The sequence below is a fragment of the Saccopteryx leptura genome, chromosome 6, assembly GCF_036850995.1.
Source record: "Saccopteryx leptura isolate mSacLep1 chromosome 6, mSacLep1_pri_phased_curated, whole genome shotgun sequence".
Classification (NCBI taxonomy): Eukaryota; Metazoa; Chordata; class Mammalia; order Chiroptera; family Emballonuridae; genus Saccopteryx; species Saccopteryx leptura.
This window is the reverse complement of record NC_089508.1, coordinates 129267702-129294173: the sequence shown is the minus strand read 5'-3', so window position 1 is coordinate 129294173 and position 26472 is coordinate 129267702. Positions and strand designations below refer to the sequence as shown.

At 51.6% G+C, this 26472-nt stretch overlaps 1 protein-coding gene and 1 long non-coding RNA gene across 2 annotated transcripts in view; one reads left to right on the top strand and one right to left on the bottom strand.

Annotated features, from left to right (window-relative positions):
- The window catches only part of LOC136376674 (uncharacterized), a 285392-nt gene that overhangs the window by 143065 nt on the left and 115855 nt on the right, over positions 1–26472 (top strand). The window lies entirely within an intron of this gene.
- Positions 1462–16971, bottom strand: SNX33 (sorting nexin 33). The gene is made up of 2 exons (XM_066344019.1): positions 14040–16971; positions 1462–6906 (listed from the first exon to the last, which is right to left on the bottom strand). The coding sequence occupies exons 1-2, from the start codon at positions 15514–15516 to the stop codon at positions 6653–6655; spliced, it is 1731 nt and encodes a 576-aa protein (XP_066200116.1). The 5' UTR covers positions 15517–16971; the 3' UTR covers positions 1462–6652.

Genomic DNA, 26472 nt, shown 5'->3' with positions numbered 1-26472 from the left:
TGAATTCACACATGGACATGGGGAGTGGTTAAGAAATTTCCCAAAACAAGTGTGGCAGAGTAGGATCTGTGCTCAGGCTCCACCATGCAGGTACTGCCTCTGGATAGAGAAGGGAAAGAAGCCAGGGGGCTTGTTGCTATCTGGAGGGGTGGGGCACCTAGGCCGTCTAGTGGAGCCGTGTACCCACCCCACCCCCAGAGCCCTCTTTCCACAATGGTAGCAAGGGGGTTCACTCAGCCCAGAAGGGGTTCCAGGTACCTCCAGGCTCTTGCCAGTTTGCCTGCCAGCACAGGTGGCCCAGCCTTAGCTGTTCCAGCACCTACCTCCCTGGCCCCTTGCACATAAGGTTAGGAAATACTGGCCACCCAGTGTCCATCACGGTGCTGCCTGCACTAGGAGAGGGTGAAAGCCCCAGACTTCAGGTAACACAAGGTTTCACCACATCTCTAAGCAGCACCCAGAACTCCTTGTGCTGGAGCATGGCAGGAGCTGGGCATTGATGACCATAAGCTCCAGAGAGGGCCACAAGCCACAGAACGGACACTGCCACCCCCTTGAGCTTCCTTGAGGCCAATGAGTTACAGGGGCCATTGAGAGGGCCCCGAGTGCCAACACAAGAAAGGGCCACACACAGAGGCCTCAGGATGGCGAGATCAAGGGAGCAGGGGGTAGGAAGGCAGGAGGTGGGTAAACATGACCAGAAAGAAAAGGCAAAAGGGAAAAAAAAAGCCAAAATCAAAATTAATAAAGTTTAATATTTATAAGACAAGACATTGCTTAGTAGTAATGACCCCAAACTCAGATAGGTATATATTAATGACTTTTAATGTAGAATGCCAGCAGACACTTCCATGTGACAGGGTGTGGGGCTCAACCTCTACAATTCAAAGTGCCAGGAGCCTGTATGTGGTCTTCAAGACCGCCAACCCCCCAAACATAGAGGCATCCCTAGGAAAAAAGGGGTACCCAGGCTGATTTTAAGATAAATTTTCTACCATGTGGGAGAGTAGGAAAGCAATGGAGGAATTCAAGTCAGTTACAGAAATATGAAGTGACGCTGCTCACATGCTCATCTGTGACAGAGCCCCCATGCTGACTTAGACACGCTGTGCACGATGCCTTTTCACCCTCCTCATCCCCAGGGGCTGGCGGGACCCACCCACCCTCAGGCCCCCCTCACATTTCAGCAACTGTGCTCCCCGGTCCCCTACCCTTTCCCATCTCTGATGCAGAAATCTGCCACCCCATCTTCCTGTGAACCTAAGTGAGTTAATAAAGGAATGAGGCCAGAGAGCAGGATCCGCATGTCCAGAGGCCTCAGACTCACTGTGTGATCCGAGGCAAGTCCTGTAACCCCTCTGGTCTTGTCCATGAAATAGCATAAGGATGCTTAGCAAGCCTGCTGCTGTGCAGACCCAGGGGCCCACAGCGATGTGAGACTCTGCTTTTTAAACAGGCCGGACCGCACTTAGCTTTGACTAACCAAACAAAACCTGGGGAACAGAGGTTCGTATTCAGCTATGTGAAACCCAGAAGTGGCCTTTGGTTCCCAGTTGGCCTTTCTGAGCTGTCTGAGGAGATGTGTTTCTATTGTTCCCCCATGGTCTTTCTGCCACCCATCATAGGCTTCTGCCCTAGCCAATGGAAAGAGGTACCAGAACCAAACTGGTGGGGAAGCAGGTTTGGGGGTGGGGGCAAACAGTCTTGGCTCCTGGAGGTCTGAGTCAGCAGGCAGGCAGGCAGGGCGGGCCCAGTCCTCGCATGCTTAGGAAGATGTTGCAGGAATGTTCCTCCAGCCCAAGGCCTGGGCTCTGCCTGCTGCATCCTGGCTCTGGATCTTGTGAGCTCGCAGCCTCAGCTCTAGCTCCAGAGATGGGAGATGCCTGGAGCTCAGTTTGGTGGCTTCAGCCAGGGGCCTTCAGAGGCAGCCTGAACCTAGGGGTAGTTGGCAAGGGCCAGGCCACAGAGCCCATGGGGAGCTGCTGCATGCTGGACCAAAGCACACCTGGCACACTGAGAGATGTAGCCAGCTGCCACCTCTCACTAGACCTCAAGTTCCTCGTCTGTGCAATGAAGTACTGAATGTGATGGTTTCAGAAGATGGGTAACCCAGCTGGCTACCCTGGGAGGCGGTGCAGCTATAGTGAGCGACACCTTTGCTATGTGTACGCATCACTGTGTGTGAGGGCACAACCATGCGCACGAGACTGCGGTGTGGCTGTGATGACACAGTTTAAGTTGATGCTGTGAGAACAGGTGACATGTGTGGGCATGGCCAAGTGTGAGCTGTGTGTGAGAGACACACGGGACAGTGGATGCATGACAGCATGACACTGGCTAGGAGCGCAGCTACAAGAGCATGTGGTCAGGTGTGGCCGACGTGCCTGTGGGGAAAGTTGTATGACTGTGTGTGGCTTTGTCTGCTTTGGGTTGGGCAACAGTGTCTGGGGCCATGTGGATGTGTGGATGACTGTGAGGTTATGCCACGGGATGGAAGGACAGTAGTAAGCAGGGACACTTGACTCCCCCAGGCCCGGCTCTGCTCCAACCATGGCACAGTGGTTCACAGCCCTCCTGTGTGTCCAGGAGGCAACAGAATGCAGGGTCTGAGAACCACCTCCACCCCCAAACCCCCACATACAGACTCCTTTCCTAGAATAAGCCAAGACTGGGTATCTGGGGTCCTTGTACCTTCAGGTCCTGATAGTTGCCTAGGGACAGAAAGAAAGGCCCTTCTTTTCCAACCCCCCACCCCCAGCAAAATAAGGGAGGGAACTGGAAGCAGCTGGGCCCAGCTCAGTCTGGAATAAATGCCCGGTAAGTGACTGAAGCCAGACAAAAAGCCAGACCACCACCAGGATACACCCCCATACCACTGCCTCTAGCCCCCTGCTAAAAGGGGCTCCAGACAGCCCCAACACCCCACCCTACTCAGAAAGAAACCAGAGAAAGGGGCTGTGACATTCCTAGTCGCCACCACACACACACTATCTCAGCCAAGAAACCTCAGGATGCCTGCAGTAGGCCTGGCCCACCCCACAGTTCACTTTCTGGTTCTTCTCCTAAGTCCAAGCTGGCCTGGCAAGTGTCAGGCCTACCCTTCACCCCGAGGACAGGAGGTGCGGGTAGTCCCAGGGCAGGAAGCATGAACAGGGACTTTCCAGGCATGTGGGGAAAGAGCATTCCCACGCTACACAGACTGGTCCCAAGAAGGAGCCACCATCCCCCAGCCCCAGCCCCCTTGCTGTGGTCACATGGCTCTCCACAGAAGGCCACCTATAAGTCAAAGCTGAAAAAAGACTGGGAGGGGGTGGTGAAGGGCAAAGTCTATAGAGCGGTTGGAAATGAAGGAAGGAGGGTGGGGAAAATTCCACAGAAAGTCCCAAATCTGACCTAATTTTGACTCAGGGTAAGGGCCCATTCCAGAAGTTCCTCTGAGGACATCCTGTCCTGAATGGGGAGTCCTTGCTGCCCCTCCCCCAGTGCCCCTTCCACTCACAGTGCCTTGTCTCCTCTCACTGTCCTGAGCTCCCAGACACCTCCCTCCACCGAGTCCCTGTTGCCCTGAAAGAGAACCATGGTTTCACCACCCTCTCTTTCCCCGTATGTGAAGAGTCCTGCTCAGCCCTGGCTGGTTTGGTCAGTACAGCATCAGCCCAGAGTGTGGAAATCCCAGGTTCAATTCCTGGTCAGGGCACAAAGGAGGTCAGGGCGCTGCCTCTACTTCTCCAGCTCTTTTACCTCTTCCCCTCCTGCAGCTCGATAGGAGTGAGTTGGCCCCAGGCACTGAAGATGGCTCCATGGCCTCTGCCACAGGCACTAAGAACAGAGCAAGCCCCAGATAGGGGCATATGCAGGAATCTATCTCTCTGCCTCCCTGCCTCTCACTTAATAATAAAAAAATAAATAAATAAGAAAAAAAGAGTCCTGCTCATCCAGCCTGTGGCACCCTCAAGGGCAAAGCCAGGGAGCCTGCCTCAGTTTCTAACATGGAAGCCACTGCATGGCCCGGTACCCAGGACTGCCTGGTAAAGGACACAGTTTCTGAGCCCCACCCCCTTCCCCTGTCCTGGGACCTCCCTGAGGAGAGGAACCCCATCGATGAGACTGCCCTGGGACATAGCCTCCTACCCCTTCCTCATTCAACCCTCAGCCCAAGATCAGAGCAACACAGCCAAACCCCTGGCGGGACTCCACCATCTGTGAGATGAAAGCCAGGTCTGGGAAGGGCATGCATCTAGCTAGGGTCCTCAGCCCCCTTTAATGTCCCAGATAGCACCTCCTGCCAGCACAGCTCTCCCCCCAACTATTCAAGTTCCTGGATAAATTTTGTGCCTATCATGACCCCCACAACAATTAGGGTTCTAACCTTCCTCCACCCTCATCTCCTATGGGATCTAAATTAAAAAGTTATGTGTTTATCTCAATTGTAAAAGGTTTATCAAAAAAACAAGGAAAAATATTCAAGCAGCAGCAGCAGCCAGGAATGGCTGTGACCTCCTGGATGGAGGGGGCTAGCAGTGGCACCAGTCAGTTCCACCAAACCGGCTGCTGGACCACGCCCTGGCCTGGGGGCTAAGAAGTAGCCCCCTTGAGGATGTAAACATGGGTGGGAGACAGTACAACTGGCCAAGACCGAGGTGGGCATCACAGTGAGGCCGGCCATGGGCAGATGGGCCCAGGCTACTCCCTGGGGCAGTGGGCAGGCCAGCCTATCTCTTCCCCCAGGTTTCCCACTGAGCATCAGGAAGGATTCTGGATTCACAAGACCAAGGATCCTAGGAGCCTGGGGTCTGAGCCTGCTGGAGTTTGGGGACCTATTGGTAGTGAACTCAAATAGCTGGTATCTTTTGGGTATCCCCTCTAGAAAGACAATACCAGGGAACTAGGGTTTGAGACTTGTCTTAGCACCTTGAGGCCAGGAGAAAAAGACACTGCAAGGGCTCTGGTCAGTTGGCTCAGTGGTAGAGCATCGGCCCAGCATATGGAAATCCTGGGTTCAATTCCCGGCCAGGGCACACTGGAGAAACACCCATCTGCTTCTCCACCCTTCCCCCTCTCCTTTCTCTCTATCTCTCTCTTCCCCTCCCGCAGCCGAGGCTCCACTGGAGCAAAGTTGACCCAGGTGCTGAGGATGGCTCCATGGTCTCTGCCTCAGGCTCTAGAATGGCTGCAGTTGCAGTGAAGCAATGCCCCAGAGGGGCTGAGCATCACCCCTGGTGGGCATGTGTTAGGGACTGAAAGCCAACAGGGTCTTTGCAGTTGAGATTTTTGGGGGACAGAGATGTGGGGAACTGGCAGTAAGCTGATAGTCTGCCCAATCGCCCACCTCACTTGTTCTGTGAAGTTGCTAAAGGCTATTTTGCTATGATGCTGGATTGTTCATACTCATCCTACCACCATGTCCCTCAGAAAGAGTGGAGGCAAGTTTCTTTTTATCCTTTGTTTTGTAAAGTTAAGACATTATGTATGGTGGAGGTTTTCTGCACTTGGTAGAATTCTTGGATTGCCTTGGAAATGTGATCAGAGATCTCTTTGATTTGCTAATGACCTCCCTTTGCCCTATAAATAAAGCAGGAAGTGGGGGTGGAGGGCGCTCTATTCTTGCCATCAGTATTGCAGAGGCCTCCCAATGCCATCCTTTTTTTTCCTCTAAGCCTATTTTCTTAATTCCACTCTGTTCCCACTCAGGACCTGAAATTACTAGCTGCGCTGGCTCATGACAGGCATGCCAGGTGGATCCCAGTCGTGTGCATGCAGGAGTCTATTTGTATACCTGCCCCCACCACCCCCGCTTCTCACTTCAGAAAAATACAAAAAAAGAAAAAAAAAGATGCTGCATGGTCCCCTGACCAAGGGGTGAGAGAGGTTAGCAGGTGAGGGGAGTATGGAGGCTGTCAGCTTGCAGCACCTCCTGCAGGGGGTGGTGTGGAGCAGGGACAAGGACGTGGGAGCGAGGAAGACCCCTCCCCACCAAGACAGGGCAGCAAACTTGCTTGGGAAAGGTGAGGAAGAGAAGAAGGGTGTTTTCATGCCGCCACATCTTTGCCCACATTGTTCCTCTCTTCTGAATGTCCTCCCCATCTACTGTCCCCAATTACTATCTGGCAGGTCCTCAACATTCTTCAAGACACCACTCAAATGTCACCTACACCATGGAGTCTTCCCTGACTGGGAGAAAGAACCATCCCTTCTGTGAGCTCCCAGGGACCCCTAATTTGCCATAAGTCATTCTATATTGCCTCCCATCCGTTTTTGTGTCTGAACCCTACCTCAACTGGGAATACCCAATGGCAGGCATGTCACGGCTCTAGGTGTCCAGCATCTGACCCAGGGCCCCAGCAGGCTCTAGTGTCTACTGAGTGAATGAGAGGGTGGTGGCCAGGTGCACAAGCGCTAGAGGTCCTAGGGTTGGCTAAGGCTCTGGCCTGGCCTCCAGTGACTGACCAGAAGCCCAGGCCTCTGCCTGGAAGGTTCCTGGCCCCATTCTCACCCCTACTGTGCCCCCACCTCTAAAGGGTGGGGGAATTCCCCAGAGGTGACCCATGAATCTCCCAGAGCCCACCCCAGCTGCTGCTGGTGTGGGGTGTCCAGATACCAGAGTATACCACAGTGACCAGGCCAAAGGCGGGGTGAGGCTGGGTGCTCGAGGTCAGAGGTTGTCGTACATGCACAGCGTCTTCTCCAGCTGCTGGCCCACCCGCTGGTAGAAGAGGATCTGCTGGCGCAGGTAGCTCTGCATCATGTGCTTGAAGTCGAGCTCACGGCGCTGGTGGAAGTGGTTCATCTCAGCCTGCAGGGCGAAGCCCACCACGCGGCAGCGCCTGCGAATGCCATCCGTTTCGTCCTGCGCCATGCGGCCCTCATCACTCATGCGCTGGCTCTCCTTTACCTTGGCAAAGGCGCCTGGCACAGCCAGGGCGGGGGACAAGGGAGGTTAGGGCTCTGGTCTCCCCGGTTCGTCCCCTAAGTCCCCTCCGCGGGTCACCTTGAAGGCAGACAGTACCCGACCTCATTCCTGGACTCCAGACCCCTGGTTTAGGCACTGGTGTCTCTACCAGAATGTCCCCAGTACTCACCTAAACCAGATGCACTATCTTCCCCCAATGCCTGAGGCACTACCAGCAGCCCATGCATGAACAGTCACACCTGCTGGCTACACTGCTCTCTAGGACCAGAATGTCCTGATTCAGCTCAGATGTCACCTCCTCCAGAAAGCCTCCCCTGCAACCCTGCAGCATGAGGTGGCTCCTGATGGTCTAGGGTACCCCCAGTCTCCCTCTCACACAGACTCCCCCACTGCGGTTTCTCTGACCAGCATCCTCTGGACTGTGAGCTCACTGTCTCGAGCACCTAAAACAAAGCCTAGCCCACAACAGATCCTGACACATCGCTGAGCTGACTCAACCTGTTCCTCACTGGACAAAGACAACAGGCCCCAAGGACTACCCCTCATCAGTCCCAGCCTCTGGGAGGCTCTCCTGACACTCACAGAGCAGCCAAGCTGGACATCCCCAGCTCCAAGCCTTGCCTGGCTCCCCTCTGTCTGCAGATCAAGGTCCACACCTGTTAGTGAGGCCCCCTGGGAGCTGGCCCCTGCACCCATTCCACACTGACCCCACGCTCATCAGACTCACCCTAACCTCATCTCTGCACCACCGGGTTCCCTCTGCATGATTCAATGCCTCCCATCAGGTACACCAGGAGACCCCTCCCCCTCACCCCATGCTCCAGGCACAATGCTTCCCACCCCATCATACTGTTGATTCTGAAACAGAGCCTCAAAGATCACCTGGAGTTTTCCTTTGTATGTGTCTCCCCCACACATGGGCCCTGGCCCCCTCCTCTTTCCAGCTCCCAGGGAACTAGAGGAAGCCATTATCATAACCAGCTGACAGATGGAGGGCAGGAGATGAAAGTGGACAGGTCACACCATTTGGAAGAACCTGAATGAGTCAACATGCAACTGGTGAATGGATTCCAGTTCTAAATTAACAGGTACTTGACTAATTTGCATGGGAGCAGTGCGGAGGCCATCTGCCAGTGCCTGGCATCCCATCCTCGCAAGGCTGCAGGGACTACACTGGGCAAAGAATACGGAGACAGGAAGGACAGCACACTCCTGAGTGCATCAAAAGGATCGACCTACACAAATAACATTCCCATTATACGTGCCTCCCATTTCTTCTTTATGGAAGCTTCTCCAGGGCCTTTGGAACATTACTCTTTTTACCCTCAAATTGTTCTGTGCATTTACTGAGCATTTACTACCTGATAGGCCCGGGGCTCTAGATCCTGGAAACAACTCTGGAGGCCTTGAGAATGGCAGCACCCACATTAGCAAACAAGTGCATGGCTAATCAGCTAAGACTGGCACTTTGGGAAGACAGACTCAAGTGTGGACAGTCTCTAGGGCTGTTCACACTGCACTCAAAAGAACTCTGCCAAGCCCTGGCTGGTTGGCTCAGTGGTAGAGCGTCAGCCTGGCGTGCAGGAGTCCCGGGTTCGATTCCCAGCCAGGGCACACAGAAGAAGCACCCATCTGCTTCTCCACCCCTCCCCCTCTCCTTCCTCTCTGTCTCTTCCCCTCCTGCAGCCAAGGCTCCATTGGAGCAAAGTTGGCCCGGGCACTGAGGATGGCTCCATAGTCTTTGCCTCAGGCACTAGAGTGGCTCTGGTTGCTATGGAGCGACGCCCCCACATGGGTGGAGCATCGCCCCCTAGTGGGCGTGCCGGGTGGATCCCGGTCTGGCGCATGCGGGAGTCTGTCTGACTGCCTCCCCATTTCCAACTTCAGAAAAATACAAAAAAAAAAAAAAAGAACTCTGCCAGTCACCAGCTCCCAGCCCTTCAGCCACCTTCCAGGTCCATTCCAACAGCTCAGGCCTGTGCAGCAGAAGCAGAACCACATCAAAGCCCAGGGTGAAGACCCAAGAAGGGACTTTGGCGTAGGAGAGGCCCTAGAGGCCATCTGCTCTCCCCGACGCCACTGCTATACAGAGGACACTGAGGCCATGATGGGAAGGGAGCAAGCCCACCCCCTCATGTAGGGGGTGGCTAGCCCAGAGGTTTCCCTCCACAGCTGGGGGGTGGACACTACTTCTGCTGCAGGGAGTTCATGCCAGGGTACCCAGGAATTTCTGGGAAGCCCCCAGAGAATGGATTCAGGGCCTTGAAAAGGTCCTAAGGAATAAGAAAGGACTCTGAGGAATATAGAAAACAATAAGACAAAGAAATTGGAGTTAAGCTTCAGCAAAGGGAATCGACCAGAAGAGAAGACACTAACCAGTCTAGATTCCACCTGCCTGAGAAAGTCCAGGTACAGTGGGGGTGGACCTGTACTTGAGAGAGCACTCCTGCCCATGGCCTTGGAGGAAGGAAAGGCCCCTTTTGTTGATGAGGACACTGAGGCCCAAACAACAGAAATGAAGCCATTGCAACTGCCAGGTATCCATAGACAGGCAGCAGAGCAAGGAGTCAGTGCTGGAGAGTGGGGACGAGCGCCAGGGCGTAAGGGGGAGTGGAGGCCACACCCTACTCTGTCACCTCTCCATCCTGTGACTCAGATCTGGGGCCTAAACTAGCTAATGCTAACGGGCCCCAGAAACCCAGAGGCTCAGGCCTGCCCAGCATCCCCCAAATTCCACTCTGGACTCAACCTGAGAGCTGAGGCCCCAGGAGAAGCCTCCTACCCTGGCCATTGTCCTGTTGGCTGGGTCCCAGGAATAGGGAAAGGAGGGTTGGAGCCTAAGGTGGGAGCTCCCTAAGCTTAATCAGTCCCACCTTAATCAGTCTTGTCCCCACCTCTTGGAGGTTGTTACCATGTGCTCCTGGTTGGGAGCAGGAGGTCAGAGTTCTGGTCCCAACTGTGTCACCTCCAGCAAGCCATGGCTCTTTTCTTTCTTTCTTTCTTTTTTTTTTTTTTTTTTAGAGGAAGAGTAAGGGAGAGTGAGAGAAAGAAACATCAATTTGTTGTTCCAGTTATTTATATTGAACCCTCAACCTCGGCATATCAGGATGACGCTCTAACCAAATGAGCTACTCAGCCGGAGCCTGCCACTGCTCTTGCCAGGACTATGTCAAAGGGGACAGGTTGAACTAGATAGCTGCTCATCACTGCTCACAGCAGGATGATGCTTTAGTTAACACATCTGTAAAATGGGATAAGAAGAGTACCTATCCTCCAGTATAGTTGAGATTTGATTGAACTAACATGTATAAAGTACATGGGCCCCAGCCAGGTGGCTCAGTGGCTAAAACATTGACCCAGTGAGCAATGCAGGTTCAACCACCGGTCAAGGCACATACAAGAAGCAATCAATGAGTGCACAAATAAGTACACACCTAAATGGAACAACTAAGTGGAACAACAAGCTAATGCTTCTCTCTTTCTCTCTCTCTCTCTCTCTCTCCCTTCCTTTCTCTCAAATCAATAGAAAACTTTTTTTAAAAAAGTACTTAGGATGGCACCTGACCTAATAAGAGGTCAAGATGCTACATGCAGCCTGACCAGTGGTGGTACAGTGGTTAGAGCATCGAGATGGGACGCTGAGTTCCCAGGTTCGAAACCCTGAGGTCACTAGCTTGGAGCAGGACCATAGACATGATTCCAAGGTTGCTGGCTTGAGCAAAGGGTCACTGGTTCAGCTGGAGCCCCAGGTCAAGGTCTGTATGAGAAGCAATCAATAAACAACTAAAGTGATGCAACTACAAATTGATGCTTCTCAACTCTCTCCCTTCCCCCTCTTTCTCTCTTAAAACAAAAATGGTATGTGCAATTGTGTGCAAACAGCTTTTCAGTAACAGCAAGAGCCAGCCAGTAGTAGCTTGGGGCAATGACTGTATTTATGGAAGCCTGGGAGGGTGGTAGAAGGAGGCTTAGATGGTGGCCCAGAACAGAAGACCCACTTGTTCCCCAGGTGGGTGCCTGCCTGCAAGAGCCACTTTGCCTTGGCCAATCTAGGAACTCATTGGCCTCTCCATGCAGGCCCTGTGGCCCTGGGGCTGCCTCCAGCCCACTGAGGATTCCAACTAAATTAGCACTTGAGTATACAAGCCTCCCTCCCCTTTTCCTCTAAGCTCCTCTACCCCAAGCAGCCATTCCTGGAGGAGTTCCTCCCCCACAATCAGGCTGGGCTGTGGAGTCAGATGCACCTGGGCTCCAGTTCCTGCTCTGCTCACCATCCAACCTCACTGCCCTTTGCTTGCAAATGTAGGGAACTACACCGACCTCCCTGGCTTGGGCATGACGAGTCTGAGGACAGAGCCCTGGCTCTCATGTAGGGGCCCTGGACAGTCACTATTTCCCCGTGTTGTCCCAGGGTAACTATTATTAGGACCCCCTTTCACCCCCAAGACTGCCCTGGTTTGAACAGGGGTCCAGGTGCTGGGCCTGTGGGCAGACATGCTGGTGAGCCTCATCTCAGCACCAGCCAGACTTCACATCTCATTTCACTAAGGTAAACACTAAGTCTCAAGGTCACATCAGAGACATGTTTGTCTAACTCTTGGTGTCCTGATCCCACCTAGGCTTCCTTCCTTCCTGCCTGCCTTCCTTCCTTCCTGCCTTCCTTCCTTCCCTCCTTCCTTCCTGCCTTCCTTCCTTCCCTCCTTCCTTCCTGCCTCCCTTCCTTCCTGCCTCCCTCCCTCTTTTCTCTTTCTGCACTCTTTCCCTTTCTCTTTCCCTCCCTCAGGCCCTTCCTCCCTTCCTTCCATGGCCCCTCCCACACGTTCACCATCTTTCAGATGAGCAGGCAAGTGAGACAGAATCCTGGGGACCCAATTTCCTGCTTCTTCCTCTGAGGAAAGGCTCGAATGCAGGACCAGAACGGGACACCTCCTCCCTCCAGCAGGCTATAGACTCCCACAGCCTGCCCAGTTTCATCTCAGCCAGATTCTAAGCCCCCTACCGAACTCACTGAGCAGGCCAAGAAATGGAGTGCAAAAAGAGAAAGAATAAGCCCAAAAGGGCTTTGCTGATTGGGGAGGGTCCTCTAGGTAAGGAGCAAGCAGTAGGCCGGCCTCTGCCTGAGCTTGAATACATCACTCCAGAGAATTGCTAGTCCCTTACTCTTAGAAACACCTCAAGTGCAAAGTCAGAAATGGCCTCTCTCAGCTCTGTTTCCTGGCTCCAGGGGCAGAAGGGTCAGTCTGGCTTCATTCCTGTCTACTTCAGTGCGAGCCCAGGGATGGGGCTGCCTTCCTACTCTGTGCTGGGTGAAGGTCCCTAGCCACCATGGGGGGGGGGGGCAGCTGTTTCATCACTGTACCCCTGCCTTCCCATCCCCCTGCCCACAGAGGAACACGCCATCTGAGAAACTGGTTGGACCAGCTTTCCCAGGCCTCAATGCAGCTGTGGGTGTGGCTCCACTCCGAACCCAAACCCCGGAAACATCTGCCCCAGTCAGCCCCAGTCAGCCAGGCCACTGCCCCTGCCCTGTCCCTGCCCCAGAGCTCAGAGCTAGATCACAGACATCGCTCTGTCGTCAACCACAAGTCAAGGATGCTATCCCCCACCTTGAAAGCCTAAGAGCTCATTGAGCCCACCCTCCCTTGTTCTATGGACCAGGAAACTAAGGCCCCAGAGACAGCAAAGCACTTTCCAGGGACATACAGCAAACTCAGCAGAAGAGCCTAGACTAGAACTGAGGCCTCATGTCTCCTGAAGCTGAAAGAAGAGGAAGGGAGGAGGAGGGATATATGGGAGGTGAGAGAAAAGGACAGAGAACAGAAAATAGAAAGTGAAAGGAGAAAAGAAGCTGGAAGTCAACCTCCTGGTAGAGGAGGGTAGTGCTGAGTATTGAGGTGGGGGATGGCGTCTGTTGACCCCAGGCTCAATCCAGAGGCCCGATTCCTGGGTCCCACCCAGAGAAAAATTCCCAACAAAGCCAGGTCTGACCTCAAGGCCTAGGGTCCAAGGAGCCAGCCCCACATCCTACACCCTACAGATGTTCTTTCTGAGTTACCAAGCAGCCCAGGGAGGACCACACCTCTACCCTGGCATATGCCCTGCCTGCCTGTTGTCCTGGGACTCAGTCACCCGCTAGGTCAGCTCAGCAGACTCACACTACTCAGGCAAAAGACAGCCAGAGTCAGGAAGGAAGAGTTAGGTGGGCCATGTGCCCCTGGACCCGTAGTTCGTCCCGGCCCAGCCCAGGTAACCCCAAGTGACCCGAGATGAGTCACTTCCCTGGCAGTTCCTTCACAGTAACAGAGAGGGCCCGTCCTGTCCTTCCTCACCGAGGAGCCGTGAGAACTGCATCCATAGCCAGGTGTGGTAGGTGGCCAACATGGACATGTGCTTGGGGAGCCACAGGAGGGACAGTCCCAGCTAGGCCACGGACTCCCTGTGCAATCAATCCTCTGGGGACACCACTTCCTTCACATGTATCATGGGGACAACAATCCTCCCGTGCACAGGCTGAGAGCTCGCAGATAAGATATGCGGTGGGGTGGTGGGAGCAGGCTCTGAAGGGAGGTGAGCCTAGCAGGCAGTGGGAAGATGGCCATGCTGTGCTCATTATCTGAGTCTGTGTCTGTGCAGGCCCAAGGGCAAGGCCTGGGCCTTAGTCATCTCTGTGTTCCCAGAACCCAGCCAGACACGTTGAAGGGCTCAGTGCATGATGTGTCAATCAGAAAATAACATAGAAACAGAAAGAAAGAAAAAAAAAAGGAAAAGAAGGGAGGGAGGGAAGGGAGGAAAGGAGGAAGGGGAGGAGGGAAGGAGGGAAAGAAGGAGGGAAGGGAGGGAGGGAGGGAAAGAAGGAGGGAAGGGAGGGAGGGAGGGAAAAACCACAAGAAGGTAAACAGCAATCCCCATAAGGACAGGGACCAGACCTAAGTCACCGTAACATCTCTCCACCTAGAACAGCACCTGCCACATAGCAGGTGCTCAACACACTGTGGAATGAATGAACAAGGCAGAGACAGAAAGACTAGATGAGCTGTTGTCCCCTTCTGTGCAATCTATGCTCATGTCCCCATGGCCAGCAGAGTGCTGGCTCCATGAGGGTCTCTGGACATGCTGCATGGGCTCTTACCTTTCTGCAGGTGGATGATGTCGGGGAAGTTGGAAAGCAAACCTTGGTAGAGAGACAGCATGTCAAGCATCTGGAAGAGGTCGTTCTTGGGCTGTTCGGCGAACATCTCACCGACAGCTTCATAAGTACGGCCCGTGTGAGAAATGGCATTGTTGAGGGCCTCAGAGCTGAAGGGGGGGTCCATCTGGAAGGCGTGGCTGATGGCCTGGAAGGCATTGCCCAGCTTTTGGAACTCCTTGCGGAAGCCCCCCACATGCTTTCGCACCAGCTCCAGCGCCACAGTGCTGAGCTGTAGCACACTGTCATCCAGCTTCTTGCTGAAGACCTTGAAGGTGTCCACGCGGTCTTCCACATCCTGCAGGTCCTGGTGCTCCGTGGGGATCTGGAAGGTGAGGAGGAAGCTGGCACCCACCATCTCATCCTTCTCCGCCCGGCGTTTGCCCATCTTCCACTGCTTATCATCCCGGCAGCTGAGGAAATGCTGGAAGCCCTCATACTGGGACAGCACAGGGTGGCTGGTCATGTGGTCCATCCAGAGGATGAGCCGCCGCTTCCTCTTCTCAATAAAGTCCTCCTCAAAGCGGCCTGTGGCTTGCTTCTCAGGCAGGTGGGGCACAGAGATGACAGTGAACTTGTGGAGCAGGCGGTTATAGAGCCAGTCAAAGTGCTTGTAGCGCCGGTAGACAGGGGAGCTAGCATGGGTGGGCGTGAGCTTGTAGGAGATGTAGCTTTTGATGCCCTTGAATTTGGTCTGTTTGGTGGGGTCCTCCACGGAGCAGGCAAACGGGTGGGGGTTAGCCTTCCATTGGGGGCCACGGGGGCCCATTTCAATGGAGTAGGTCTCAGAGATCTTGGCCATCATGGGCACATCACCCAGGATGAAAGCTTCCACTCCAGAGCGCACAAAGCACGAGAAACGGTTGAGGTTGCGCCCTACCACACTGCCTCGCTTAGCTGATGCCAGGCTGTCCTGCCGCTCCAGGGGTGGCTTGGGCCGGAAGGCCATGTGCTGCCTGGGATAGGCACCAGGGTAGGAGAGATTGAGTGGGGGGTGGCCATTGGTACCCAGCCCACTAGCCCGTGGTTCCTCCACAACTGTGCACGCATCGTCCCAGTCATCCCAGTCATCATCATCATCCTCCTCAAAGCTGCCCTGGTTTGAGAGGAAGCCACTGCCCCCACCACTCCCAGGGCTGGCCACACTGGGGCTGTCATACAAGCTCACCCCGGTGATGGGGGAGCCTACAGGGCTGCTGGAGTAGTCAGCATGGTTGAAGCCGGTACTGAAACCTGAACAACGGATGATCTCCACATATGAGGCAGGGAAGAGCCCCTTCTCGCCTTGGCTGTTCTGGCCCTGCAGCCATCCATCCAGTGAGGTCTCACTGAAGATGACCAGGTCCTCCCCCTGCTGAATGTTGATTTCCTCCTTGTTCTCGCTGTGGAAGTCATAAAGAGCTCGGCCTTTCAGTGCCATGCCTGGGTCAGTGGTAGAGAGAGACAAGGACAAGGTCTTGCCCAGACCTAAGGTGTCTCAAGACAGAACTAGCAAAACCAAGGCCGCCCAGCCTCTCAGCCTCTGGGCCCCTAAGGCAGATCACAGCACCTAGAGACGCTGTCCAGCCTTCCCCTCTTCAGAGCTGGGCCCATGGCCCCAACACTTCCCTATCATGGCAGCACACATCTGCAGGGCTGGGGGGGGGGGGGGTGCTCAGATCCACAGTTTTCCTCCCTTCCCTTGGCAGCTCCCTCCTCCCACTGCCAGAAAAGTCAAGTGACCCGGCGAAACCAGCTCTGGGAGGGCAAGAACTCCACTTTACACTAGAACAACGTTCTGAAACAAAAGAGAATCGGTGGGAACCGTTCCTGAACTGGCAGCTCTGGCTCCCAGCTCCTTCCCTAGCTCCTTGGGAGACTCTCACATTCTTCCGCAGATCTGCTCCTTCCTCCTTCTCCTCCCAGGCCACTGGGTTTTCAAAATTCCAGAAAATCCAAGAGGGGCGAAGAGAAAAGCAGCAGCTTCCTGAATCGAGTCCAAGGGTGGATGTGTCCAGCTTCCCAACGAGCCAGGCCGGAAAAACAAGGAACGAGGCTTACACAGCAGGCCGCCAGCTCCCCGACCCGAGGCCCAGGGGGCCCCCGCCCGCTCACCAACCCAGTGGCCAGCCCCCACCCCGGGGAAGGAGGGGACCAAGTGGCGCTCCGGCTACTCCTGCCCACCAGCGGAGTAGACTCTTTTGTTCGCTCAAGTCTTCAACAGTTTCTGAACCCGCGGCTGACCTGATCCGAGTCCGAGGACCCCAGTCCAAGGGCGCGCCGCAGCGCGGCGCGGGCGCACAGACACCAGTGCGGTCCGCGCGCTCGCACTGAACAGGAGTTTGCGGAGGGAGCCGCAGCGAGCAGATGGCGCACAGCCAGCCAGCCGGCTTCGTGCTGGCCCGCGGGTCCAGCGGGGGCGGCAGGCTGCGCCCGGCGCGCCCTCTCCAGGGCTCGTGGTCTCTCCGCACCGACTGCGGGAAGCCAGCTCCGAAACTAAACAACAAGAAAAAGGCGATTCCGGGAGGTGGAGTCTCGGGAAGGAGGGAGCAGCGTAAAGGAGGCGCAGGAGAGAGAGGCGGGAGGAGAAAAAGCAAGCAAACTCCACGGCACTTCCCGCGCGGCGCGAGGAGGAGGACGCTGGCTCCGCCCTCCCGGCCCCGGCCCGCGCTGCTCTCTTACCCCACCGAGGTCCCGAGAAGACAGCGGGGGTGCGGGGTCCCTAACCTGCAGAGCTGGCGCGCCCCCGCGGGGAGACACCCCTCGGCCTGAGGGCTGCGCTGTGCGCTGCGGTCCCTTCGCCTCCTGGCCTCCCGGGCTCCGGTCACCCTCCGGAAAGTTGCAAAGCGAAGGGCTGCAGGAGGACACCGAAGCCGGGACCTTGGGGAGGGTGCTTGGGCTGCCGCGTAAGTGCCCGCCCCAGCTCCAGCGGGACCGGGCGGCAGTACGGCCCGGATTGTCCTCTAGAAGGGGCCTTCAGAGCAGCCGGGATACCACCCCTGCCTTGGGAAACTTCCTTCATGGAAAAAGACAAGACCCTTCATCTTGGAGCGACAGAAACAAGCCCAGGCAACACCCGATTCCCTGTTGCTTTGTGCTGTGGCGAAGACTGGTGTTCCATCTTTGCCAGCAGCAGAAGCGAGGAGAGAGGGGTGTTCCCAGTGGGCTTCCAGGAAGAGGCAAAGGGGATTTGATCTAAACCCATCCAGGGTCGCTGTGCAGGGTCACTTGGGATTACAGCTCAAGGCAGTCTGGATTTTTGCCCTGAAGCGTTTACAGTTCACCATGCTGTCCTTAATTCATCCATTCTGTCTCTGTCTCAATCATACAATCATGCACTCAAGGAAACATTCAGTAAGCTATTTGGTACCGGGTCCCTGGGCTACAGAGAGGAATAAACATTGCCTTTACTTTCCAGGGGCTCAGGTGGAGCACAGACAAGTAGACAGATGATCCCTGCCCAGTATGACCAGTACCGTGAAATATGCTTGGGAGGGCACAGATCCCAGCCTGAATGGAGCAAGAATCAAGCAAGGCTTTGTGGAAGAGGGGTGAGGCTTTAGCTCCTACACCCCTTCCAGGCAGTGCCCTACCCCTCTTGTTAGGATTTACTTCCCCCCTCATTCTCAGTCTTTCCACTTTCTGCAGATTAACTGGCAGAGGGCAGTACTGCTAAAGATGGACATCTTTGGCTGTTCAGACAGGTGTAATTTGCAAGCCACTGGCTCCAAAACTCAAGTTCCTTGACACAGTGAGTAGACCTAATTCCCTGTGCAGGGCTGGCATTTGACCCAAATACAGCCTTTGTACAAACCTCAAAATCCTGGGTATATTTTTTCCCTTTTATTAAATTTATTGGGGTGACACTGCTTAACAAAATTATACAAGTTACAGGTGCACAATTCTACAATACATCATCTGTATACTGTATTGTGTGTTCACCACCCCAAGTCAAGTTGCTGTCATCCTTGTCCATTTGCCCCCCATGGACTCCTGTATCTCCCCCTACTCCACCGCCCCGCCAGGAAAAGCCCAGATATTAATTTGCACAGAGAAATAGAACTGTCAGACAAACCTGAATTTTTGCATTAATAGATAAAGGTTGTTTGGGCTGCTCCTTGGGAAAGCAGTTACCAGAAGGTTAGCACAGTGAACCTGGAACTCCCCAGAATGTTAACAGGAGATGGTACAGCAAGTCTCTCAACCAAAAGCTCTTGAGATCTTATCCTCTGCTACAGGGGCAGCCTTGAGTCTAAGGATTGTTTTGTTGTAAAGTACCCAAACCTCAATTCTGTGGGTTTACATAGGACACCAAGTCCAGATAAATTTTGAAGAGTTTTATTGTGGTAAGGTGCCAGAGAACTGTAAAAGTTAATATTGGCAACGCCATTTTAAAGAGAAGTCAGGCTTTCTGTCCTGTCCTTTCTTTGGAAAATGGAGGGAAAGGGATATAGCAGTCTCCTGACTTACAAGGATGACTAGGGTCATTTGGTTTTAAGTTCTCTGAAAGGATTAAAGTTATCTGAAGAACTCCCTTTCCCTTTCAGTAAGAGACAAAATTTACATACCACCCTACACTGATTTTGGCTCTTTCTCCCTTCCTGGAATCCTGAAATTAATGTGTACCTCTAGGCAAAGGAGGAGAGATAGATACTAAAAGGTTTATGAATGTCTTTGATTATATTACTTGAAAGTTTTAACATTTTTTGTAAATCCCCTAGACCAGGGGTCCCCAAACTTTTTACACAGGGGGCCAGTTCACTGTCCCTCAGACTGTTGGAGGGCCGGACTATAAAAAAAACTATGAACAAATCCCTATGCACACTGCACATATCTTATTTTAAAGTAAAAAAACAAAACGGGAACAAATACAATATTTAAAATAAAGAACAAGTAAATTTAAATCAACAAACTGACCAGTATTTCAATGGGAACTATGCTCCTCTCACTGACCACCAATGAAAGAGGTGCCCCTTCCGGAAGTGCAGCGGGGGCGGATAAATGGCCTCAGGGGGCCGCATGTGGCCCGCGGGCCGTAGTTTGGGGACCCCTGCCCTAGACAAATGTTACAATCTTGTTAATGATTGTGTCATGCTGTAAAGCCAGGAGCTACGGCCAGGGCCACTATCAGAGCAGCCTGGCCCATGCAGGTTCGCATTGGATACGGACAGTCGGTAAAGAAACAATGGAGCCACAAACTGGTGGGCCATAGTCTTTAATCCTAGCTTGCACCCGGCGGGTAAGTAAAAACACACACTGGGCTCCAAAACCCAATCACATTCAGTGCTCACAAAGCCACTGACTTATCCGAGTTTCCTAGAATCAAAGGTTTCTAGCTCACCAGCCTTATTCTCCTCAGTTCCCCATCTCCTTCCTTATCCCAGATACAAACTCTGTACAAACTGGCATCTCACTCAGCACTCCGCCATCTTGGCTGCTTTTCCTGGCCTCCTCCACGTGGCCTCCTCCCGCTGCTGGCTCTACTCTCTGCTCTCTCATGCTAACCTCAGGAACCAAGAGTGTAAACTCCTGTCCTGCCCCCATTTTATAGTGTAGATTCATAACCTTCAATCCAATATACAAAATAGAGAAGTCTCTACTACAAAGTCACTTCTCTGAGGCATGATTGGATTGTACCGCCCCACATCAAAAAGGGTAGGAAAGGCTTAATCCCAAAACCAAGCCCCAGGCTACAAGGATTCTGCCTGCTCCCCAACACACATTAATATCACTTGGGCGATGGCCTCCCCGTGGGCAGCGTAATCCTCAACAAAGTGAGCATAATACATTTTATCTGCCCAACACATGCTGTCATGCCCCGCCCCCAACCTGTATGTAACCAACCTCTGAGATGTATTTGGTGCACATGATTTGGATCTGCAAATGCCCCATGTCAGCCATATGCGGCCGGAATATTTAATAAATCTCCTTTAATAACATCTTTCAAAATTCATTTGGACTTGGTGTCTCCATGTAAACCTGCTGAAGTGAGATACAGTACTTTTCAGAATCTGGGGTACAGTACTTTACAACATATGGGGGCTCTTCCAGGATCCGGTGTTTTGTGTCACCGGGTAGACACTCCTCGAATTGGCTGGTCTCTCCGGGGAGCTGCCCGACCCCGCTGGAATCTCGAGGAGGCACCACCTGAGACATTTTCAGGGCTCCTCGTTTTCCTGTGTGTTCGGACAGTTCTTCGGCAGACACCTCCCAGTTCCCAAATTTGACAATTTGGACAATTCGGCAGAGAAATCAAGGAGATAGGTAAAGCCACTCTTTTTGCTTTACTGAATTCTAGCTTTCCTCTGAATTCTTGCTTTTCTGTTCTGTTTTGAACTAGTCAATTTGGGCTATTGCAGGGGTCAGGAACCTTTTTGGCTGAGAGAGCCATGAACGCCACATATTTTAAAATGTAATTCCGTGAGAGCTGTACAAAAGACTCGTGTACCTTACGCATTATCCAATAAAAATTTGGTGTTGTCCCAGAGGACAGCTGTAATTGGCTCCAGCCACCATGAACATGAGTGGTAGGAAATGAATGGATTGTAATACATGAGAATGTTTTATATTTTTAACGTGTTTTTTTTTTTATTATTAAAGATTTGTCTGTGAGCCAGATGCAGCCATCAAAAGAGCTCACGAGCCATAGGTTCCCGACCCCTGGACTATTGCGTGGGGATCAGACGTGGTCTCACCCATATAATAGGCTCTCCAGACCAAGACGTCAGTGGAGAGTTTTTAGGTCCTGCCTCGGGCTTTGCTGAGAGACGTCTGGTTGTACTCTGGAAGGACGATTAGTGGGGATTAGGTCCTGCCTTGGACTCCCAGGGATATCTGCTCATACTGTAGGAGGACATTAGTGGGAACAGAGCTAACCAAGTTAGTCAGTTCTGCCTCGGACCTTCAGAGACTCTGTTTTTCTAGAGAGACAATTAGTGGGGACTTCATCCTGCCCAGAACTTCCAGAGGTATCTAGTTGTGCTCTCAGTAAAAGACATTAGTGGAGACAACTGTTTGTGCTCTAAGAAGGCATTAGTGGGGATTGAATTAGCCAGGATTAGTCAGTTTCGCATCGCACTGCATCAGTGGAGACTGAGCTAACCTGGATTGATTAATCTCGCCTTGGACTTCCAGAGACTTCTCTGTGTTTGTCGAGATCTCAGTCTTTGTTTTTAATGTTTCTGTCTAAAACCCCTGAGCTGTGTGTTGTGAGTGGGAATCTCTGGTACCTAAGCCTAAGTTCCGGGAACACGGCTAGGAGAACACCTGACAGAACCCTGAGTGATTGGTGTGTGAGCGGGAATCTCTGGTGCCTAAGGCGAAGTTCTGGGAACATTTCTAGGAGAACACCTGAGAGAACCCTGAGTGATTGGTGTGTGAGTGGGGATCTCTGGTGCCTAGCCTAAGTTCCAGGAACACGGCTAAGAGAACACCTGAGAGACCCCTGAAAGTAGAACCCCTTCCTTTGTATATTGTGCTGTGTGAGTAAGTAATCTGTTTCGTCTCTTTAGTTGTCAAAAAAAATCTCTAGTATGATTTTAATTAGAAAAAGTAAAGCACGCTCATTTAAATTTTTTCTTTTTTTTTCCTTTACAGAGACAGAGAGAGAGTCAGAGAGAGGGATAAGCAGGGACAGACAGGAACGAACAGATGAGAAGCATAAATCATTAGTTTTTCGTTGCGTATTGCAACACCTTAGTTGTTCATTGACTGCTTTCTCATATGTACTTTGACGGCGGGCCTTCAGCAGACCGAGTAACCCCTTGCTCAACCCAGCAACCTTGGGTCCAAGCTGGTGAGCTTTTGCTCAAACCAGATGAGCCCACGCTCAAGCTGGTGACCTCGGGGTCTCGAACCTGGGTCCTCGAACCTGGGTCCTCTGTATCCCAGTCCAACGCTCTATCCACTGCACCACCGCCTGGTCAGGCATCATTTAAATTTCTTGATTTGTGATTTGTGTATGTGAAGTCTTTGTTTAATGTGTAACTGCGTCTGTTTCTAAGGCCTGAATTGAATTTTTGCATGCAAAATTGGAAATTTCTGGGCAAAAGTAAAAGGAAATTCGTAAAACAGGCCCGAAAAATATAAAATCTCTTTTCTTGGATCCAAGACCCCTAGCTTCAGGGCACTCTGATTTCTCCCCTGAAGAAATTATTCTCTTCTGTTGGCTCCTTCCTCTTGTCTTATGTGATGATTGACACCTCTATAGTCAATCATCCTTTTTGAGTGCTAATTATTATCTGTCTTATTGTTTGCTTTTATTGGTGTGCTAATTCCTGCATTCTCCCAGTTTCAATTTTGTAAATCAACACCCTAAACATTAAACATAGGAAGAGAAGGCTGAGGAATACACTCTGGAAAATGTTTCTCCAGCCTCTGGGGGTGAATGGCTGGCAAGTAAGCAGTTTGGGTGAGAGAAGAGCAAAAGGTAAGGCCAGGACATGCTGTGTACGGAACGGTGGGGGAAGGGTGCTAGAGGAAGATAGCAGGGACAACTAAGGATAGGGTGACTGGAGGAAGTATAAAATAGAAACTAATTTCAGATATTCAGATATCCACCTACTTCCCAGAAGAAGTTTTGCCCATTTGGAAAATACAGGGTAGGAATAGTATTAAAAATTGGAACTTTACTTTAGAAAAATCATAGGAAAAGAAAATTAACAAACCACGGGTGTGTACCTTGCTGGTTATCAGTTCTTTGAAATGAATTGCAATTCCAGAATAAGTGATGAGATCATAAATAATAGGATTATAAAATGGAATTATCAGGACAGTCTAGAATAAGTGATGGGATCATTAATAATAGAATTATAGAAAGTGAGATTATCAGGACAGTCCAGAATGAGTAATAGAATCATAAATAACAGGATTTTAGGGAATGATATTATCAGAGACACTCCCTCCAGCTGCCTCTCCCCTTCCCCTCCTTAGGACATAGGGGTCACGTGGGCCCTCCATAGGTTGGGATTAATGGCTTATTGCCCTCCACTAGTGTATAAAAAATTATAAGAGGGAAAATCAGTGTAAAGTGTACAAAACTAGCACTGGGAGAAGGGTTCCAACTCTCTCCTGTGGGGCCGAAGCGGGTGTAGGGTCCCCTCTAAGTTTCCACCTCCCCTCCCCCAGTTCCTTCGTGTGGCATGGTTGCTGTCTGAAGTGGGAGGCATGGGATTCATGGGGAAGCCCCACTGTTTTAGCCATAATAGTACCCCCTTAGGCACCAAGGATCCTAGGCACCCCGACCTTCATATTGACTTAATAGTGTAAATTACTGTGGGTCAAAGAGGGTTAGTATCTCTTTGCCAGCTGGGTAGTTTGTACCAAAAGTCCCTTATTGTGTGTAAAAGTATTTTCCATGTTAGGAATGTATATATATACATATATATGTTATTTCAAAAGTCTTTTGTTAATTCTTTTTATTTGCTGTTTTATAACCCTGTAATATTGAAATCTTGGTTTAAATATTAGGAAATAAGTAATGTAAGGCAGTGGTCCCCAACTTTTTTTGGGCCATGGATCAGTTTAATGTCAGAAAATATTTTCACGGACTGGCCATTAGGGTGGGACGGATAAATGTATCACATGACTGAGACAAGCATCAAGAGTGAGTCTTAGCCGGACCTGTGGTGGCGCAGTGGATGGAGCGTTGACCTGGAAATGCTGAGGTCACTGGTTCGAAGCCCTGGGCTTGCCTGGTTAAGGCACATGTGGTGGTTGATGCTTCCAGTTCCTCCCCCTTCTCTCTGTCTCTCTCTCCTCTCTGTCTCTCCTCTCTAAAATGAATAAATAAAATTTTTTAAAAAAAGAGTGAGTCTTAGGCCCTGGCTGGTTGGCTCAGTGGTAGAGCGTCGGCCTGGCGTGCAGGAGTCCCAGGTTCGATTCCCAGCCAGGGCACACAGGAGAAGCGCCCATCTGCTTCTCCACCCCTCCCCCACTCCTTCCTCTCTGTCTCTCTCTTCCCCCCGCTCCCCCGGCAGCCAAGGCACCATTGGAGCAAAGTTGGCCCGGGCGATGAGGATGGCTCTGTGGCCTCTGCCTCAGGCGCTAGAATGGCTCTGGTTGCAACAGAGCAATGCCCCAGATGGGCAGAGCATCGCCCCCTGGTGGGCATGCCGGGTGGATCCTGGTTGGGCGCATGCGGGAGTCTGTCTTACTGCCTCCCCATTTCCAACTTCGGAAAAATACAAAAAAAAAAAAAAAAAAAGAGTGAGTCTTAGACAGATGTAACAGAGGGAATCTCGTCATTTTAAAAAACTAAAATATTATTCAGACTTAAATATAAATAAAACAGAAATAATGTAAGTTCTTTCTCTGCAGACCGGTACCAAATGACCCACGGACTGGTACCAGTCCGTGGCCCCAGGGGTTGGGGACCACTGATGTAAGGTATTTTTCCCCGCCAAGAAAGAAGGAAGGAGGCTGGAGCCACGAAGTGTGGAATAATAAAAGGCTTTATTGAGTACAGAGCGCTTCCCGCCCAACAAGGTTCTCTGGTGGTGGGGGGGGCAGGGCTCAGAGAAGTCGCAAGGTGTGACCCACGTAAGAGATATTTAAAGGATCCCTAGGGTGGTTGAGCTAATATGACATGTGAAATCTCACTGGCTGACGGAGGTGTCGCTTTTTTCCAAAGGGCTCCTGGGAAGTTTCTTTTGGCACACTTGGTTGTGGGCGGTCCTAGCCAAAGTTCCTGGGCCTGACCTTTCCTTATTATCTGCCAACCTTACATTCTGACCTTTTGTGTTAAATAGAAAAAGGGCACCGTTTATTCATCTGGCTACTTCCTGCTGATTAGGGGCATGGTGGAGAGGGGGAGATTGGCCGGTGGTGGTATTTTTTGTTTTGTTTTGTTTTGTTTTGTTTTTACAGAGACAGATTCAGAAAGAGGGATAGACAGGGACAGACAGACAGGAAAGGAGAGAGATGAGAAGCATCAATCATCAGTCCCTCCTTGCAACTCCTTAGTTGTTCATTGATTGCTCTCTCATATGTGCCTTGACCGGGGGGGGGCTACAGCAGAGCGAGTAACCCCTTTCTCGAGCCAGTGACCTTCGTTCCAAGTTGGTGAGCTTTGCTCAATCTAAATGAGCCCATGCTGAAGTGTGGAATAATAAAAGGCTTTATTGAGTACAGAGCGCTTCCTGCCCAACGAGGTTCTCTGGTCCTGGGGGGCAGGGCTCAGAGAAGTCGCAAGGTGTGACCTTCGTGAGAGGTCTTTAAAGGGTCCCTAGGGTGGTTGAGCTAATATGACGTAGTGAAATCTCACTGGCTGACGGAGGTGTCGCTTTTTTCCAAAGGGCTCCTGGGAAGTTTCTTTTGGCACGCTTGGTTGTGGGCAGTCCTAGCCAAAGTTCCCGGGCCTGACAAGTTATCCGCTGACCTTACAAGTAATAATTGTTAATAATGTCTTTCTATATACTGTTTAGTTTATTATCATTTTGAAATAGTATTGTTAAAATTTTCTTTGAATTCTAATCTACTAAGTTATTCAGCAATGGAGAGACTCTGGAATCCTAAAGGAGATGCCAAACCTGTTTCTCCTGCAAGTTTCTACCCTCTTTTATTTGATCTTCTAATAACGCTGTTTATGTCTTTTTCCAAGAGTTTATATTGAAAGAAAAGGGCCCTCAAGTCCCTCAGCAAGATCTTCTGAGCATGGCTTTTAAGGTCTATAATGGCCAAGAAAGGTAATTAAGCTAAAGCCTGCCAGGCTTCTTGCCTCCCACCAGGGGACATGCCTTTGCTGTAGAAAAAAAGGGACACGAGAAGGTAAGCTGCCCCCTCACTCCTCAAAGGGAGGGTTCAGTCTCTTCCAGTCCTACTCCAGCCACCTGTGACCTGACTTTGCCAAGCCTGCTGGGACTTGCCACTGAAAGTTAAAGGTGCCAAGGGCCATCGGCCCCATCTCACATCACCATGGATGAGCCTAGGGTATTTCTTCCAAGTAACAGATAAACTGATCTAATTTCTTGTAAACACAAGGATCATTTACTATACCTTGCCTAATATTCAAGTTTTATTTATCCCTTGAAGATCTTTGTTGTGGGTATTGACAGTCCTATTTTCTGTTGCTTTGTTTAATGTATAGTGTCTCCTTTGTTCCTTTTGTCTCAATGCCCCATGCCTATTTTAGGCTGGGACCTGCTCCTAATTCCAGTTAGAAGCAGTGATCATTAGGACTTGGACTCTAGCTACAGAGTGTGGAATGTGACCACAGTTCCAGTGCCTTGTGGACTTTTCCTGAATATGTGTAACTCCTGCTCTTTGGGACATTTCTCAGACTGAAGTGAGATTGGGTTACATTTGCAAATAATATAAAATAATAATGGTGTCAACACGGACGTAGTAAAATTATGTTAACATGTTAAGGACAATTAAGACTGTAAAATACAATTTTATT

What these genes read in the sequence shown, in the direction of transcription:
- SNX33 (XM_066344019.1), bottom strand. Translation starts at nt 15,516, where the DNA reads ATGGCACTGAAAGGCCGAGCTCTTTATGACTTCCACAGCGAGAACAAG. An exon ending in CATCATCCACCTGCAGAAAG is followed by an intron (nt 6,907 to 14,039) that starts GTAAGAGCCCAT and finishes TGGCTGTGCCAG; the next exon opens with GCGCCTTTGCCAAGGTAAAG.